The sequence below is a fragment of the Pseudophryne corroboree genome, unplaced genomic scaffold (assembly GCF_028390025.1).
Source record: "Pseudophryne corroboree isolate aPseCor3 unplaced genomic scaffold, aPseCor3.hap2 scaffold_1168, whole genome shotgun sequence".
Classification (NCBI taxonomy): domain Eukaryota; kingdom Metazoa; phylum Chordata; class Amphibia; order Anura; family Myobatrachidae; genus Pseudophryne; species Pseudophryne corroboree.
In genome coordinates, this window is record NW_026967793.1 from 102,778 (window position 1) to 122,114 (window position 19,337).

The window sequence follows — 19,337 nt, forward strand, 5'->3', positions numbered from 1 at the left end:
TTGATTTCCATGACACTGAACACAGATGTTGTAGCATTGGGTGAGAGACTGGACTCCAAGCAATAGATCTGGATGAAGAGGAAGAGGCCATGGCTCCTCCTGAACCATCTCCCTGGCTATCAGGAACCACAGACGCCTTGGACAAAATGACGATTGCAATTACTTCTACTCACTCATCATACAAGGGATGAGAGGAAAAGGAGCCATAGGCTGGCTGTAACCTCCATGACGATACTTCCACGCCTGGTCACTAATGTGATAACAGCTCAGTACACTATTCCTCTATAGCGTGGCAATACTTCCACTCCTGGTCACCAATGTGATAACTGCTCAGTACTCTCTTCCTCTACAGCGTGGCAATACTTCCACGCCTGGTCACTAATGTGATAACAGCTCAGTACACTATTCCTCTATAGCGTGGCAATACTTCCACTCCTGGTCACTAATGTGATAACAGCTCAGTACACTATTCCTCTATAGCGTGGCAATACTTCCACGCCTGGTCACTAATGTGATAACAGCTCAGTGCACTCTCTTCCCCTATAGCATGGCAATACTTCCACTCCTGGTCACTAATGTGATAACTGCTCAGTACTCTCTTCCTCTACAGCGTGGCAATACTTCCACGCCTGGTCACTAATGTGATAACAGCTCAGTACACTATTCCTCTATAGCGTGTATAGCGTGGCAATACTTCCACGCCTGGTCACTAATGTGATAACAGCTCAGTACACTATTCCTCTATAGCGTGGCAATACTTCCACGCCTGGTCACTAATGTGATAACAGCTCAGTACACTATTCCTCTATAGCGTGGCAATACTTCCACTCCTGGTCACTAATGTGATAACAGCTAAGTACGCTCTTCCTCTACAGCGTGGCAATACTTCCACGCCTGGTCACTAATGTGATAACTGCTCAGTACTCTCTTCCTCTACAGCGTGGCAATACTTCCAATCCTGGTCACCAATGTGATAACTGCTCAGTGCACTCTCTTCCCCTATAACGTGGCAATGCTTCCACCCTTGGTCACTAATGGGATAACTGCTCAGTGCACTCTCTTCCCCTATAACGTGGCAATACTTCCACTCCTGGTCACTAATGTGATAACAGCTCAGTACGCTCTTCCTCTACAGCGTGGCAATACTTCCACGCCTTGTCACTAATGTGATAACTGCTCAGTGCACTCTCTTCCCCTATAGCATGGCAATTCTTCAACTCCTGGTACCTAATGTGATAACTGCTCAGTACACTCTTCCCCTATAGCGTGTATAGCGTGGCAATACTTCCACTCCTGGTCACTAATGTGATAACTGCTCAGTGCACTCTCTTCCCCAATAGCGTGGCAATACTTCCACTCCTGGTCACTAATGTGATAACTGCTCAGTACACTATTCCTCTATAGCGTGGCAATACTTCCACTCCTGGTCACGAATGTGATAACTGCTCAGTGCACTCTCTTCCCCTATAGAATGGCAATACTTCCACTCCTGGTCACGAATGTGATAACTGCTCAGTGCACTCTCTTCCCCTATAGAATGGCAATACTTCCACTCCTGGTCACTAATGTGATAACTGCTCAGTACACTATTCCTCTATAGCGTGGCAATACTTCCACTCCTGGTCACTAATGTGATAACTGCTCAGTGCACTCTCTTCCCCTATAACGTGGCAATACTTCCACTCCTGGTCACTAATGTGATAACTGCTCAGTGCACTCTTCCCCTATAGCATGGCAATACTTCCAATCCTGGTCACCAATGTGATAACTGCTCAGTGCACTCTCTTCCCCTATAACGTGGCAATGCTTCCACCCTTGGTCACTAATGGGATAACTGCTCAGTGCACTCTCTTCCCCTATAACGTGGCAATACTTCCACTCCTGGTCACTAATGTGATAACTGCTCAGTGCACTCTCTTCCCCTATAACGTGGCAATGCTTCCACCCCTGGTCACTAATGGGATAACTGCTCAGTGCACTCTCTTCCCCTATAACATGGCAATACTTCCACTCCTGGTCACTAATGTGATAACTGCTCAGTGCACTCTCTTCCCCTATAACGTGGCAATACTTCCACTCCTGGTCACTAATGTGATAACTGCTCAGTGCACTCTCTTCCCCTATAGCGTGGCAATACTTCCACTCCTGGTCACCAATGTGATAACTGCTCAGTGCACTCTCTTCCCCTATAACGTGGCAATGCTTCCACCCCTGGTCACTAATGGGATAACTGCTCAGTACACTCTCTTCCCCTATAACGTGGCAATGCTTCCACCCCTGGTCACTAATGTGATAACTGCTCAGTGCACTCTCTTCCCCTATATCGTGGCATGCTGGAAGAGAATTTAGGGTTATGTTTCTGCCAGAGAGATGTGTTTAGCTACTCTCCTACCAGTCCCTGGAGATTCATGAAGGACGCCACTGCTCTAGTCTACGACGCTGACCCAGTAACTGATGAAAGGATTACCAGCAGATCTGTGGAGAGATCACTACCTGCACCATGTACCTTGGGCTGTCTATGTCAGGTGAGCGCCCCAGTCTCCAGCAGTAAAATCGCCCATCAGTATTCTGTGATGTTCCCTGTGCTATTAATCTTTCATTGTGTCACCAAGTATGAAAGCTCTGGGTGATATCCTGATGTAGTGGCTTGCCATACCAGAGAGTCTGACCCTCCATCGTGTATAGGCACATATGTGTGGATCCCGTCTCACCTCCTGCTTAGCGTAGCGGGCTCAGTACAGCAGACACCATCTTATTCAGCCTGTACACATTCTGACTGAGGTCTCTTCTTTCACAGTGTGTACATGGATACTGAAGGAGAACACACTGGGCCGATACAAAGCTGAGTAAAGTACTTGCACCTGCGTATAGAACACAGGCCTCCTGGATTAAGGTGTTATTCCCGATGTGAGACCCAGTTCCTCATCCCCTGTCACTGGTGTAGACAGGACTCTCGTGCTTCCATTCTCAGAGCACGTGCCATGCAAATGACCATATGTTCAATCTGCACCAGCCCCTCGGTCACCAGGCCTAGACACACCCTATAAATAACACAGCACCCCTGTGTGTCTTACTGAGACGTTCCCAATCCCTCCCTGCCAGCCGGAACTACAGAAGACCTGACACTCCCTGACCTACCTACGCCAGAGACCGGAATGAGAATGCGGAGGAGCTGCACTCTACACGATCCCTGGGCACGTGCATCTATCCGTATCCAGCTAACGCAGGTGTAATGGCTGCCACAGTGGACTGAAGGAGAACCAGAGTGTTGTGATCTACAGCACAGGTAAATGTAAGCTGTGGTCACAGAACCAACCTTCACTTGGGAGATTTCTCTCTGGGGAGCAGACATGGGCTTCCCCCCTCTTCCTCTGGCTTTCAGCTCCTCCACAGTCTTGTAGGCATATTTGGGCTTTCTCTTGTTACCACCGGGATCCTTCCTCCATTGGCTCATCTCCTTATGAAACTCCTGCGCATAAGAACAGACATGTCAGGGAACCGGCGTTCTGCAGAATGAGCCTATATACTGTATTTATGTATCATATACACACAGCGTGACGGTCATTCTATACTATATTTATGTGTCATATACACCTTATACACACACAGTCTGACGGTCATTCTATACTATATTTATGTGTCATATACACACACAGCCTGACGGTCATTCTATACTATATTTATGTGTCATATACACCTTATACACACACAGTCTGACGGTCATTCTATACTATATTTATGTGTCATATACACACACAGCCTGACGGTCATTCTATACTATATTTATGTGTCACATACACCTTATACACACAGCCTGACGGTCATTCTATACTATATTTGTGTGTCATATACACCTTATACACACAGCCTGACGGTCATTCTATACTATATTTATGTGTCATATACACACAGCGTAACGGTCATTCTATACTATATTTATGTGTCATTTACACCTTATACACACACAGCCTGACGGTCATTCTATACTATATTTATGTGTCATATACACCTTATACACACACAGCCTGTCATTCTATACTATATTTATGTGTCATATACACCTTATACACACACAGCGTGACTGTCATTCTATACTATATTTATGTGTCATATACACCTTACACACACACAGCCTGACTGTCATTCTATACTATATTTATGTGTCATATACACCTTATACACACACAGCCTGACGGTCATTCTATACTATATTTATGTGTCATATACACCTTATACACACACAGCCTGACGGTCATTCTATACTATATTTATGTGTCACATACACCTTATACACACATAGCCTGACGGTCATTCTATACTATATTTATGTGTCACATACACCTTATACACACCCAGCCTGACTGTCATTCTATACTATATTTATGTGTCATATACACCTTATACACACCCAGCCTGACTGTCATTCTATACTATATTTATGTGTCATATACACCTTATACACACACAGCCTGACGGTCATTCTATACTATATTTATGTGTCACATACACCTTATACACACATAGCCTGACGGTCATTCTATACTATATTTATGTGTCATATACACCTTATACACACACAGCCTGACGGTCATTCTATACTATATTTATGTGTCATATACACCTTATACACACACAGCCTGACGGTCATTCTATACTATATTTATGTGTCATATACACCTTATACACACACAGCGTGACGGTCATTCTATACTATATTTATGTGTCATACACCTTATACACACACAGCCTGACGGTCATTCTATACTATATTTATGTGTCATATATACCTTATACACCCAGCCTGACGGTCATTCTATACTATATTTATGTGTCATATACACCTTATACACACACAGCCTGACTGTCATTCTATACTATATTTATGTGTCATATACACCTTATACACACACAGCCTGACGGTCATTCTATACTATATTTATGTGTCATATACACCTTATACACACACAGCCTGACGGTCATTCTATACTATATTTGTGTGTCATATACACCTTATACACACAGCCTGACGGTCATTCTATACTATATTTATGTGTCATATACACACAGCGTAACGGTCATTCTATACTATATTTATGTGTCATTTACACCTTATACACACACAGCCTGACGGTCATTCTATACTATATTTATGTGTCATATACACCTTATACACACAGCCTGAAGGTCATTCTATACTATATTTATGTGTCATATACACCTTATACACACACAGCCTGACGGTCATTCTATACTATATTTATGTATCATATACACACAGCGTGACGGTCATTCTATACTATATTTATGTGTCATTTACACCTTATACACACACAGCCTGACGGTCATTCTATACTATATTTATGTGTCACATACACCTTATACACACATAGCCTGACGGTCATTCTATACTATATTTATGTGTCACATACACCTTATACACACCCAGCCTGACTGTCATTCTATACTATATTTATGTGTCATATACACCTTATACACACATAGCCTGACGGTCATTCTATACTATATTTATGTGTCATATACACCTTATACACACAGCCTGATGGTCATTCTATGCTATATTTATGTGTCATATACACCTTATATACACACAGCCTGACGGTCATTCTATACTATATTTATGTGTCATATACACCTTATACACACACAGCCTGACGGTCATTCTATGCTATATTTATGTGTCATATACACCTTATACACACACACAGCCTGACTGTCATTCTATACTATATTTAGGTGTCATATACACACAGCCTGACGGTCATTCTATACTATATTTATGTGTCATTTACACCTTATACACACACAGCCTGACGGTCATTCTATACTATATTTGTGTGTCATATACACCTTATACACACAGCCTGACGGTCATTCTATACTATATTTATGTGTCACATACACCTTATGCACACACAGCCTGACGGTCATTCTATACTATATTTAGGTGTCATATACACCTTATACACACAGCCTGATGGTCATTCTATGCTATATTTATGTGTCATATACACCTCATACACACACAGCCTGACGGTCATTCTATACTATATTTGTGTCATTTACACCTTATACACACACAGCCTGACGTTCATTCTATACTATATTTGTGTCATATACACCTTATACACACACAGCCTGACGGTCATTCTATACTATATTTATGTGTCATATACACCTTATACACACATAGCCTGACGGTCATTCTATACTATATTTATGTGTCATATACACCTTATACACACACACAGCCTGACGGTCATTCTATACTATATTTAGGCGTCATATACACACACAGCCTGACGGTCATTCTATACTATATTTATGTGTCACATACACCTTATACACACACAGCCTAACGGTCATTCTATACTATATTTATGTGTCATATACACACACAGCCTGACGGTCATTCTATACTATATTTATGTGTCATATACACCTTATACACACACAGCCTGACGGTCATTCTATACTATATTCATGTGTCACATACACCTTATACACACACAGCCTGACGGTCATTCTATACTATATTTATGTGTCATATACACACCCAGCCTGACGGTCATTCTATACTATATTTATGTGTCATATACACCTAATACACACCCAGCCTGACGGTCATTCTATACTATATTTATGTGTCATATACACACACAGCCTGTCATTCTATACTATATTTATGTGTCATATACACCCCCAGCCTGACTGTCATTCTATACTATATTTATGTGTCGCATACACCTTATACACACCCAGCCTGACTGTCATTCTATACTATATTTATGTGTCATATACACCTTATACACACACAGCCTGACGGTCATTCTATACTATATTTTATGTGTCATATACACCTTATAAAACACCCAGCCTGACGGTCATTCTATACTATATTTATGCGTCATATACACATTATACACACCCAGCCTGACGGTCATTCTATACTATATTTATGCGTCATATACACCTTATACACACCCAGCCTGACGGTCATTCTATACTATATTTATGTGTCATATACACCTTATACACACACAGCCAGACGGTCATTCTATACTATATTTATTCGTCATATACACCTTATACACACACAGCCTGACGGTCATTCTATACTATATTTATGTGTCATATATACCTTATACACACACAGCCTGACGGTCATCTATACTATATTTATGTGTCATATACACCTTATACACACACAGCCTGACGTTCATTCTAAACTATATATATGTGTCATATACACACACAGCAGCTAGGAGTGTTACTTTCTGTGGAGAGGCACAATTGCAGTGGTTTGCCTTGTTCAAATTGATACCTGGACGATATCCAGTGATTAGCTGCTTCAATTGGCTTTATTTAATTGAATCGGCACTATTGCGGTGATTTGCCCTGTTCAAATAAACACTGGGACGACACTCAGTGATCAGTCACTTTATGGGCTTGATGTAATCTAATTGGTACTATTACAGTGGTCCACTTTGTCTAAATTGACATCTGGAAGATATCCAGTGATTTGCCATCTTATGGGCTTAATTGAATTAAATTGATTCAGAATTAATCTAAATTTCAAAAAAGGTTATACCCAGTGGATAATCAGTGAAAAGGGTTACTTCCAATTCAATTTAAATTGATACCCCATATGGTGAAATTTGGTCCGATACTATTTTAAGCATTGTTAAATTGCCTTTTTGAAGACACGATAAGATGTATGTCCATATTGTGATTCTTTGATTAATACACCCCTGATGAAGTCTGTAGGACGAAACGCGTTGGGTTAGCACATTGTTCTCTGACATCTCTACAAAGAAGATCATTTTGATGTTTTGGAAATTTGTCTAAATGACCCGTGTGTTGCGCCACTATATTACAAAGGCTGCTCAGCAGTTCCCGTGGCCAGAGGAAGTCTCTCTCCAAAACACAACAAAATATTATACACAGAAGAATTTATGGCTACGGGTGCCACCAGGCGCCTAGACAAATGAATCCACAACGCAAATGATAATAAGTAAAAAGAAAGGAAACAATACAACCCTTTAGTTGATACAAGGATGCCCAATCTTCAAACTTTCCGCACCTCCTTCTCCCCAACAGATCATATAGAGATCAGCACATAAAAGAGAGCATAGGAGGGCCACATGTGTAGTATAGTCAATTTATTACATACACACATAAACAATAAAAAAACAACACTGTTTGTGAGGTGGTATATAGTGAATCAGCTTGCAGAGGGGAAATGCAGAATAATTACCAGAATGTCCGAGAACCCATAAAAAGTTCTCAGACAAGATCTTTATATCCCAGAAATCGCCCGGGCTGGAAAACTGGAAAACGCTGGTGCTTGAAACTGCACGGCACCCTCCAAGTCCTGACCACAGTTAGATTCGCCAACGCGTTTCAACTCCTCGTTCCTGGAGTCTTTCTCAAGGCTGTATACCATCCCACAGTCATCATCCCCATATTTAAACTGTTCATTAGCCAATAGCATTCACCCTTTTTGGCGGCAATGTCCTCCTCGTTGTTGCCGTGTATCGTCCGGTTTCCATGGTAACCGGAAGTCCGTACACGTCACTTCTGCCCATTCCGTGTTGCCGTGGTTAAGGAAGTCCGTGCGTGTCACTTCCGCCCATTCTATGTTGTCGTGGTTACGGGGCGTATCGGGACGTAAACTCCGATAACGTCATCTTCTTCCCGCTCTCTATGGCAACCCGGCTCACAACACTGTATGGGTCCAGATCGCGTCATCATCTCGCTCCGGCCCTCGATGTCAGTTACCATGGTTACTGTAAACAGGGGCTCCATACATAATAAAGAATGTCCATAGTTTTTTGGCTGAAAGTTGATCCAATAATTAAATGGAAATTGCTTGTAATAAATACATTAAAAGCCCAATATGATTCTAAAGAGATAAAAGACATGTGTAAACAAACTTTTTAAATATAAAAGGCAGACATATATCATGTTGCACCCAAATAATTGAATTTAATAAAAGCAATTTAATTCTCAGTAAAATTACATAAACCACTTCAACTCGAAATCATTATTGAGCCCCATGGGATGTAGAGTATTAAACATATAAATGAAATGCATCTCACTTTTTGCTAAAAGGGTGGTAATATCTCGTTGTCTGGGTCCACATTTAACTACTTTTATTGCCCCAAATTTAAGTATCCCCATTGTAGAACTTTTATGGTGTACTTTAAAATGATTAGACAGGGCATGGGACTCCAAACTTTTTCTAATATTTCTGCAGTGTTCAGCTAAACGAGTTTTTAATGGTCTGCTGGTCCTGCCTATATAAAACAGATGACATTTGCATTCAATAAAATATACTACATTTTTAACATTACATGTAATAAAATCTCTGATTTTTTCAGTTGTTCCATTAATACATATAGAGTCCAATTTCTTGGTCCCGTCACTTGGTACCTCTCTACAGCAAATACAATCCCCGCACCGGTGGAATCCTTGCGTTAGAATCCTGCCCTCTCTTTTTTTAGGGGGTATATAGCTCTTTACCAGGGAGGTCTTTAGGTTGGGTGCTTTTTTATAGATGAACATTGGACAATTAGGTAATAGATCACCCAAAACTGGATCCTTTTTGAGGATCTTCCAGTTCCGTCTAACCGATTTTTCTAAGATTTTATGCTGTGCGCTGTATCCTGTGATAAATGCCCAATCAAATTTTTCTTTGCTCGAAGGTCTATATGGTTTTGCCGCCAGCAATTCTTCCCTATCTATCTTTTCCGTTTGTTCTATTGCTTTTTCTATTTTAGCTACATCATATCCACTATCTTCAAATCTTCCTCTTAGTTTCTGAGCTTGATCCTGATACACCTCTGGGTTGGAACAATTTCTTTTGAGCCTTTTTAGCTGCCCATACGGAATCGAATCCAGCCAGTTGTGGTGGTGGCAACTTTCGGCATGTATGTACAGCATAGAGTCAGTCTCTTTTGTGAAAGTGCAGGTGGATAGAGTATTTCCCTCTATGGTAAGAGTCAGATCCAAAAAGTTGATAGTGACCTTACTGATTGAAAATGACAGTTCTATATTGAGGTTGTTTGAATTCAGATAGTTGCAAAACGTTTCCAGAAGTGCAACATCACCCCTCCAAATGAACAGAATGTCGTCGATATAGCGTTTCCAGGACACCAGGTTCGCTCCAAATGGGTGACCTGTGTAAACAAAGTCAGATTCCCATTTTCCCATAAATATATTTGCATAGCTTGGAGCGAACCTGGTGCCCATTGCTGTACCGACTTTCTGTATATAATACTTTCCTTCCACCATGAAATAATTATTAGTAAGGATGAATTGGATGCCCTCCAGAATGAACTGTTGTAAAGTGTCATTCAGAGTGCTTTCCTGTAGATATGATGTAACAGCGCCTATTCCGGCCTCATGATTGATTATAGAATAGAGAGACTTGACGTCAGCGGTCACAAGCACAAAATCATCCTCCCAACTTATAGTACTCAAAAAATTAAGCAAGTCTTTAGTGTCCTTCAGATGAGAGGGGTTAGTCAACACTAGGGGCTGGAGAAAAAAATCGATGTACTCTGAAAGATTGGCAGTAACTGACTGGATCCCAGAAACTATCGGGCGGCCTGGTGGTTTTGAGGCATCTTTATGGACCTTTGGCAGAAGGTACAGAGCTGGTACAATTGGAGTTGGATTAAATATGAATTTCTTTTCTTTGTCTTCCAAAACTCCTAGCTCACTGTATTTGTCAATAAGTAACTGTAGGTTGGAGTTTATTTTACTGGTTGGGTCAGACCTCAATTTTGAATAAGTATATTGATCTCTTACATGTAATTCCAGTTCCTTGATGTACCAGCTCTTATCCATAATCACGACCCCGCCGCCTTTATCGGCAGGTTTCAAAACTAGATCTGGATTGGACCTAAGATCCTTCAGAGCTGTCCTTTCTTTAAAGGAGAGATTGGACTTAAACCCAATTGGCTTTATATCCCTTAGGTCTCCTTGAACAATTTCACTGAAGGCCTCGATGAAACTTCCCTTTACATGTGCCGGAAAAAATATTGATTTTGGCTTGAACGGAGTGGTATTTGACATCTCCGTTGCTCCAAGTTCACCCGCTATGGATTTTGTAAGAAAAATTTTTTTTAAACATAGCTTTCGAATAAATTTATGTATATCAATAAAAGTCTCGAACTTGTTAATAGGTATGGCTGGAGCATACTTGAGACCTTTCTCCAGAACACATGCCTCATGTTTAGTCAAGACATGGGAGCTGATGTTAAAAATCTTCATGCCTTTTTCCCTTTCTACTGGGGGATCTTTTAAGGGATCCAATATTATGTTATTAATAGGCATTGGATCGGTAGGTACTTCATTAACAGCTTTGGTTCTTCTGTTAGTTCTTTTCCTCTTCTTTTTCCTCTTTTTTGGTTGTCTTTTCTTTTCCTTGCCTCCTCTTTTGCCTCTACGGGTCTTACAATGCGTTACCTCCATCGTGATGTTCTCACTCCCCTCTCTAAAAAACGTGGGTTATCTTGAACCCGTCTCAGGGTCTCATATCTATTCCCATAGTGACCGGGGATGATATCCAAAGTTCCATATTCATTTCTCCTCCTTGTGTCTTCCCTCTGTCTATTATTTGTCCTCTCCCTGGGTGATTGGTCCCCCTTCAGTCTGTACCCCCCCCAATCTCTATCGTCACGTCCTCTTTGACGATACCGTGGGGGTGAGGGGTCCCTCTTTTGTTGTGAATAAGGATTTTCCCTCCGTCCGTATATTTGATCATTTTCTCTACCTCTGTTGAATTGATGGTTAATACCTCTTCTCCAATCCTCTCTGGGGGTGTTCGGCTTGAAGGATATCTTTCTCAAATTTCCACCCCTTTCTCCCTGTCTGTTTTGTCTATTCTTTTGGGTGTCAGGGGGGTCATTCTCATCATCTTCCTTTATTTCTATTGACTCATTTAAAGGTTCATCCTCTGGCATATTTGCCTCTTTTTTATCACGAATAAACTTCCTGATTTTCCTGTCTACAAGGAGCTTCTCCTGTTTTTTGATATTCAACTCAATCCTCCCTTCAAACTTATCTAGAGAGTGAAATAAAAAAATATAAAGATTTAATAACCCCCTTTTGTGACCTACCTGACTACAAGGAGTTTGAAGGGAGGATTGAGTTGAATATCAAAAAACAGGAGAAGCTCCTTGTAGACAGGAAAATCAGGAAGTTTATTCGTGATAAAAAAGAGGCAAATATGCCAGAGGATGAACCTTTAAATGAGTCAATAGAAATAAAGGAAGATGATGAGAATGACCCCCCTGACACCCAAAAGAATAGACAAAACAGACAGGGAGAAAGGGGTGGAAATTTGAGAAAGATATCCTTCAAGCCGAACACCCCCAGAGAGGATTGGAGAAGAGGTATTAACCATCAATTCAACAGAGGTAGAGAAAATGATCAAATATACGGACGGAGGGAAAATCCTTATTCACAACAAAAGAGGGACCCCTCACCCCCACGGTATCGTCAAAGAGGACGTGACGATAGAGATTGGGGGGGGTACAGACTGAAGGGGGACCAATCACCCAGGGAGAGGACAAATAATAGACAGAGGGAAGACACAAGGAGGAGAAATGAATATGGAACTTTGGATATCATCCCCGGTCACTATGGGAATAGATATGAGACCCTGAGACGGGTTCAAGATAACCCACGTTTTTTATAGAGGGGAGTGAGAACATCACGATGGAGGTAACGCATTGTAAGACCCGTAGAGGCAAAAGAGGAGGCAAGGAAAAGAAAAGACAACCAAAAAAGAGGAAAAAGAAGAGGAAAAGAACTAACAGAAGAACCAAAGCTGTTAATGAAGTACCTACCGATCCAATGCCTATTAATAACATAATATTGGATCCCTTAAAAGATCCCCCAGTAGAAAGGGAAAAAGGCATGAAGATTTTTAACATCAGCTCCCATGTCTTGACTAAACATGAGGCATGTGTTCTGGAGAAAGGTCTCAAGTATGCTCCAGCCATACCTATTAACAAGTTCGAGACTTTTATTGATATACATAAATTTATTCGAAAGCTATGTTTAAAAAAAAATTTTCTTACAAAATCCATAGCGGGTGAACTTGGAGCAACGGAGATGTCAAATACCACTCCGTTCAAGCCAAAATCAATATTTTTTCCGGCACATGTAAAGGGAAGTTTCATCGAGGCCTTCAGTGAAATTGTTCAAGGAGACCTAAGGGATATAAAGCCAATTGGGTTTAAGTCCAATCTCTCCTTTAAAGAAAGGACAGCTCTGAAGGATCTTAGGTCCAATCCAGATCTAGTTTTGAAACCTGCCGATAAAGGCGGCGGGGTCGTGATTATGGATAAGAGCTGGTACATCAAGGAACTGGAATTACATGTAAGAGATCAATATACTTATTCAAAATTGAGGTCTGACCCAACCAGTAAAATAAACTCCAACCTACAGTTACTTATTGACAAATACAGTGAGCTAGGAGTTTTGGAAGACAAAGAAAAGAAATTCATATTTAATCCAACTCCAGTTGTACCAGCTCTGTACCTTCTGCCAAAGGTCCATAAAGATGCCTCAAAACCACCAGGCCGCCCGATAGTTTCTGGGATCCAGTCAGTTACTGCCAATCTTTCAGAGTACATCGATTTTTTTCTCCAGCCCCTAGTGTTGACTAACCCCTCTCATCTGAAGGACACTAAAGACTTGCTTAATTTTTTGAGTACTATAAGTTGGGAGGATGATTTTGTGCTTGTGACCGCTGACGTCAAGTCTCTCTATTCTATAATCAATCATGAGGCCGGAATAGGCGCTGTTACATCATATCTACAGGAAAGCACTCTGAATGACACTTTACAACAGTTCATTCTGGAGGGCATCCAATTCATCCTTACTAATAATTATTTCATGGTGGAAGGAGAGTATTATATACAGAAAGTCGGTACAGCAATGGGCACCAGGTTCGCTCCAAGCTATGCAAATATATTTATGGGAAAATGGGAATCTGACTTTGTTTACACAGGTCACCCATTTGGAGCGAACCTGGTGTCCTGGAAACGCTATATCGACGACATTCTGTTCATTTGGAGGGGTGATGTTGCACTTCTGGAAACGTTTTGCAACTATCTGAATTCAAACAACCTCAATATAGAACTGTCATTTTCAATCAGTAAGGTCACTATCAACTTTTTGGATCTGACTCTTACCATAGAGGGAAATACTCTATCCACCTGCACTTTCACAAAAGAGACTGACTCTATGCTGTACATACATGCCGAAAGTTGCCACCACCACAACTGGCTGGATTCGATTCCGTATGGGCAGCTAAAAAGGCTCAAAAGAAATTGTTCCAACCCAGAGGTGTATCAGGATCAAGCTCAGAAACTAAGAGGAAGATTTGAAGATAGTGGATATGATGTAGCTAAAATAGAAAAAGCAATAGAACAAACGGAAAAGATAGATAGGGAAGAATTGCTGGCGGCAAAACCATATAGACCTTCGAGCAAAGAAAAATTTGATTGGGCATTTATCACAGGATACAGCGCACAGCATAAAATCTTAGAAAAATCGGTTAGACGGAACTGGAAGATCCTCAAAAAGGATCCAGTTTTGGGTGATCTATTACCTAATTGTCCAATGTTCATCTATAAAAAAGCACCCAACCTAAAGACCTCCCTGGTAAAGAGCTATATACCCCCTAAAAAAAGAGAGGGCAGGATTCTAACGCAAGGATTCCACCGGTGCGGGGATTGTATTTGCTGTAGAGAGGTACCAAGTGACGGGACCAAGAAATTGGACTCTATATGTATTAATGGAACAACTGAAAAAATCAGAGATTTTATTACATGTAATGTTAAAAATGTAGTATATTTTATTGAATGCAAATGTCATCTGTTTTATATAGGCAGGACCAGCAGACCATTAAAAACTCGTTTAGCTGAACACTGCAGAAATATTAGAAAAAGTTTGGAGTCCCATGCCCTGTCTAATCATTTTAAAGTACACCATAAAAGTTCTACAATGGGGATACTTAAATTTGGGGCAATAAAAGTAGTTAAATGTGGACCCAGACAACGAGATATTACCACCCTTTTAGCAAAAAGTGAGATGCATTTCATTTATATGTTTAATACTCTACATCCCATGGGGCTCAATAATGATTTCGAGTTGAAGTGGTTTATGTAATTTTACTGAGAATTAAATTGCTTTTATTAAATTCAATTATTTGGGTGCAACATGATATATGTCTGCCTTTTATATTTAAAAAGTTTGTTTACACATGTCTTTTATCTCTTTAGAATCATATTGGGCTTTTAATGTATTTATTACAAGCAATTTCCATTTAATTATTGGATCAACTTTCAGCCAAAAAACTATGGACATTCTTTATTATGTATGGAGCCCCTGTTTACAGTAACCATGGTAACTGACATCGAGGGCCGGAGCGAGATGATGACGCGATCTGGACCCATACAGTGTTGTGAGCCGGGTTGCCATAGAGAGCGGGAAGAAGATGACGTTATCGGAGTTTACGTCCCGATACGCCCCGTAACCACGACAACATAGAATGGGCGGAAGTGACACGCACGGACTTCCTTAACCACGGCAACACGGAATGGGCAGAAGTGACGTGTACGGACTTCCGGTTACCATGGAAACCGGACGATACACGGCAACAACGAGGAGGACATTGCCGCCAAAAAGGGTGAATGCTATTGGCTAATGAACAGTTTAAATATGGGGATGATGACTGTGGGATGGTATACAGCCTTGAGAAAGACTCCAGGAACGAGGAGTTGAAACGCGTTGGCGAATCTAACTGTGGTCAGGACTTGGAGGGTGCCGTGCAGTTTCAAGCACCAGCGTTTTCCAGTTTTCCAGCCCGGGCGATTTCTGGGATATAAAGATCTTGTCTGAGAACTTTTTATGGGTTCTCGGACATTCTGGTAATTATTCTGCATTTCCCCTCTGCAAGCTGATTCACTATATACCACCTCACAAACAGTGTTGTTTTTTTATTGTTTATGTGTGTATGTAATAAATTGACTATACTACACATGTGGCCCTCCTATGCTCTCTTTTATGTGCTGATCTCTATATGATCTGTTGGGGAGAAGGAGGTGCGGAAAGTTTGAAGATTGGGCATCCTTGTATCAACTAAAGGGTTGTATTGTTTCCTTTCTTTTTACTTATTATCATTTGCGTTGTGGATTCATTTGTCTAGGCGCCTGGTGGCACCCGTAGCCATAAATTCTTCTGTGTATATCATTTTGATGTTGTTTGAATTACCAACACAACTATCGTCTGTACAAACATTGTTTATTGTTATTCTAGGCAAATTGTAAACAGTTTTATGTATTGTTTAAAAAAAAAAAAAAAAAAACACAATCTCCCTTTTTTAAGATTATTTTATTATACAAAACTTGTACATACCAAAGTACGACATCAGCTCCCTGGGGAAATCTCTTCTTTCAATATATATATATAATATATATATATATATATTAGTATAAAATGACTGTTAGACTGCGTGTATAAGGTGTATATGACACATAAATATAGTATAGACTGACCGTCAGGCTGTGTATTAGAGATTTATATATATATATATATATATATATATATATATATATATATATATATCTATATATATATATATATATCTATATCTATATCTATCTATCTATCTATCTATCTATCAAGAGCAGAGGACCTGCAGTTTGCGACTTCAGAAGGGATGGATAGCGCTCTCACCTTTTCCTCTTCCTCTTCAGAATCCACAACAGGGAAATCCTGCAGTGACTGCTTGGTTCTCTCCGACCCGTACGCACCCACTGCGCCTTTGCCTCTCCTCTGTTTGGCCTCGATGGGAGCGGTAATACCTGCGTACACACAATACACCTTACAGATAAAACTCATCTAGCAGCTCTACTGACTTCTAGCTATAGGCATGCTTATGAATATGGATAATAATGATAATACTACAATAAATAATAATATCAAAGAAAGACGTATCATTGTACAGCCATTATAATGACCACAGATGGGTGAATTAATCATAATACCTTGAGCATTCTTCCCCAAGCCGCTGCCCGGCACGTAACCCATCTTCTGGAGCAGTTTCTGGCCTATCCCTTTGGTGTGCCGCTCCCAGGAACCAAAATCATTGTTTGACTTGATTCCTCCAGCAAATGTTTTCTGTGAGGGTTTAAAATTGCCGCCCTGCAATATACAAATGCAAGTTTAATGCTGTATAACAACACATAGACCCTTCATTAGCCCCAGCCCCTAGAAGCTGCCCGTGGCATATTCTTAGGGGGTGATTCAATTGTTTATTGGGTACTTGACAGAGCCATTCAATTATTTTGAGTGCCCATTTACTATCGGGCCCAAAAAGGAGATTCGTGTTCTTACCTGTTTTTTTTCCTTCTTCAAATCCATAGGGAACCAAGGAATAATGCTTGAGTATAGCCTGGTGAGTTGGAGTCTGGGCACCAAACAGTTACCATTTCTCTCCCAGCAACCCAGGCTCCCTCTCCCCTATACCCCACCCTTAGCCCCCAGCAATCCAGTTAAGTTAGTGGATATGAACAGGTAAACCGGTAGAAGATCAAAACCCTCCAAGCCATGAGCGTCAGGGTGGGAGCCCTGTGTCCCCTACAGAATAATAAAAAAAGGATTTAACAGGTAAGAACTTTTCTTCTTCCATAGGGGACAAAGGGATAATGCTGGGACATCTCAAAGCTGCGCTAAGAACCCATCGACAAAAAGCCACATCCAAAAGTAGTGACGGTGTCAAAGGAATATCATTTTATGAATGTATGGACAGAGGACCTCGTGGCTGCTATAAAAAACGCTCCAAAGAGGCGCCACAAAAAGCGATCCAAGAGTTTTCCACTGATCGGGTGGTGTGAGCCGTCACCACAGTGGAGGCAGGAAATACCGCCGCAGAATAAACATGGCTTATAGTCAAACAAAGCCACCTGGACAAAGTCTGTTTAGTAGCCAGCCTCGTTTGTGAAAGTCACACAGGACAAAAAACAAATCCATCTTACGTAAATTCTTAGTCCTGACCACATAAAAAGGTCTCCTCTGCCAAAGAGTCTGGTATTCATAAAGAAGGGACCACGACCTCCTGGTTGATGTGAAATCTAGAAACCACCTCAAAAGATCAGAATCGGGAAGAGACAAGACAACGCGCTCGGTCTGACACCCTCCAGGCTGATGCATTAGCAAGAAGGAAAACGGTCTTCCACGTAAGCAAATTAATATCGATGGTGTCCAAGGGTGACAACAGAAGAGCCCTAATAACCAAAGATAAGTTCCATGCAGCCACCAGAGGTACAAACAGGGGACGCCCTGAAGGAAAGTCTGTACATCAGGCAACAGCGCAATCTGCCTCTGAAAGAGAACAGAAATGGCTGAAACCTGTACCTTCAATGAAAGACGGAGGCCCAAATCCAGCCCCACTTGCAAGAATGACAGGACTCGCGAGCGACATAACGATCTGGGGTTGAAGTGTCTAGCTGAACACCATCAAAGTCCTCCAAACAGAGTAATAAATTCTAGCAGGAGGCAGCTTCCAGACATTAAGCAAGGTACAAATGATCTTTCTTGAAAACCTCTTCGCTCTCAGGATTGATGACTCAAGAGCCACCCCAGCAAAGTGAGGCAAGCCATATGCAGATGGAAGCACGGGCCCTGACATAGAAGATCCGGCTGTAGAGGAATACACAGTTGAGAGCTGAAGGAGAGGCCAAGAAGATCTGCTACCCAAGCCCGGGGTGGCCAATCCGGAGCATGCGGATCTTCAACATCTGGAGGACCCACAGATTCATTAAGATTGGATGGACGATGTATATAAGTTTGAACGTCCACCGAACTGCTAGGGCGTCCACCACAATATTTTCCGGATCTCTGGTGCGTGAGCAATATCTCGGCAGCTTGTGGTTGTGCCGAGACGCCATCATATTGACAGCCGGCAAGCCCATGAAAGACCTCCAGATGTAGGGTCCACTCGCCTGAGTGTATGTCCTGGTGGATTAGGAAGCCTGCCTCCCAATTTTAGCCCCTGGGAATTTAGACTGCAGAAAGCTGGGAGTGGACGCTCTGACCAATGACGAATACGACTCACCTTTCATGGTGGCGCGACTACTGCCCTGATGGTTTATGAAGGCTATGGCTGTCGCACTGTCAGACTGCACCTGACCAGACGATGCTGGAAGAGCGGCTGTGCTAGGCAAAGGGCCCTGGACAGCGCTCTGAGCTCCAGAATGCTAATATCCTGAGCCGTCCACCGACACTGGAACGTC

At 41.5% G+C, this 19,337-nt stretch overlaps 1 protein-coding gene across 2 annotated transcripts in view; it reads right to left on the minus strand.

Moving 5' to 3' along the window:
- Positions 1 to 19,337, minus strand: part of TFIP11 (tuftelin interacting protein 11) — a 129,568-nt gene that overhangs the window by 79,969 nt on the left and 30,262 nt on the right. For both annotated transcript variants that reach the window (XM_063950689.1, XM_063950690.1), the window contains exons 4-6: positions 17,091 to 17,247; positions 16,780 to 16,907; positions 3,317 to 3,469 (exon numbers count right to left, since the gene is read on the minus strand). In XM_063950689.1, coding sequence (XP_063806759.1) covers positions 3,317 to 3,469; positions 16,780 to 16,907; positions 17,091 to 17,247 — 438 coding nt within the window. The remainder of the gene's footprint in view (positions 1 to 3,316; positions 3,470 to 16,779; positions 16,908 to 17,090; positions 17,248 to 19,337) is intronic.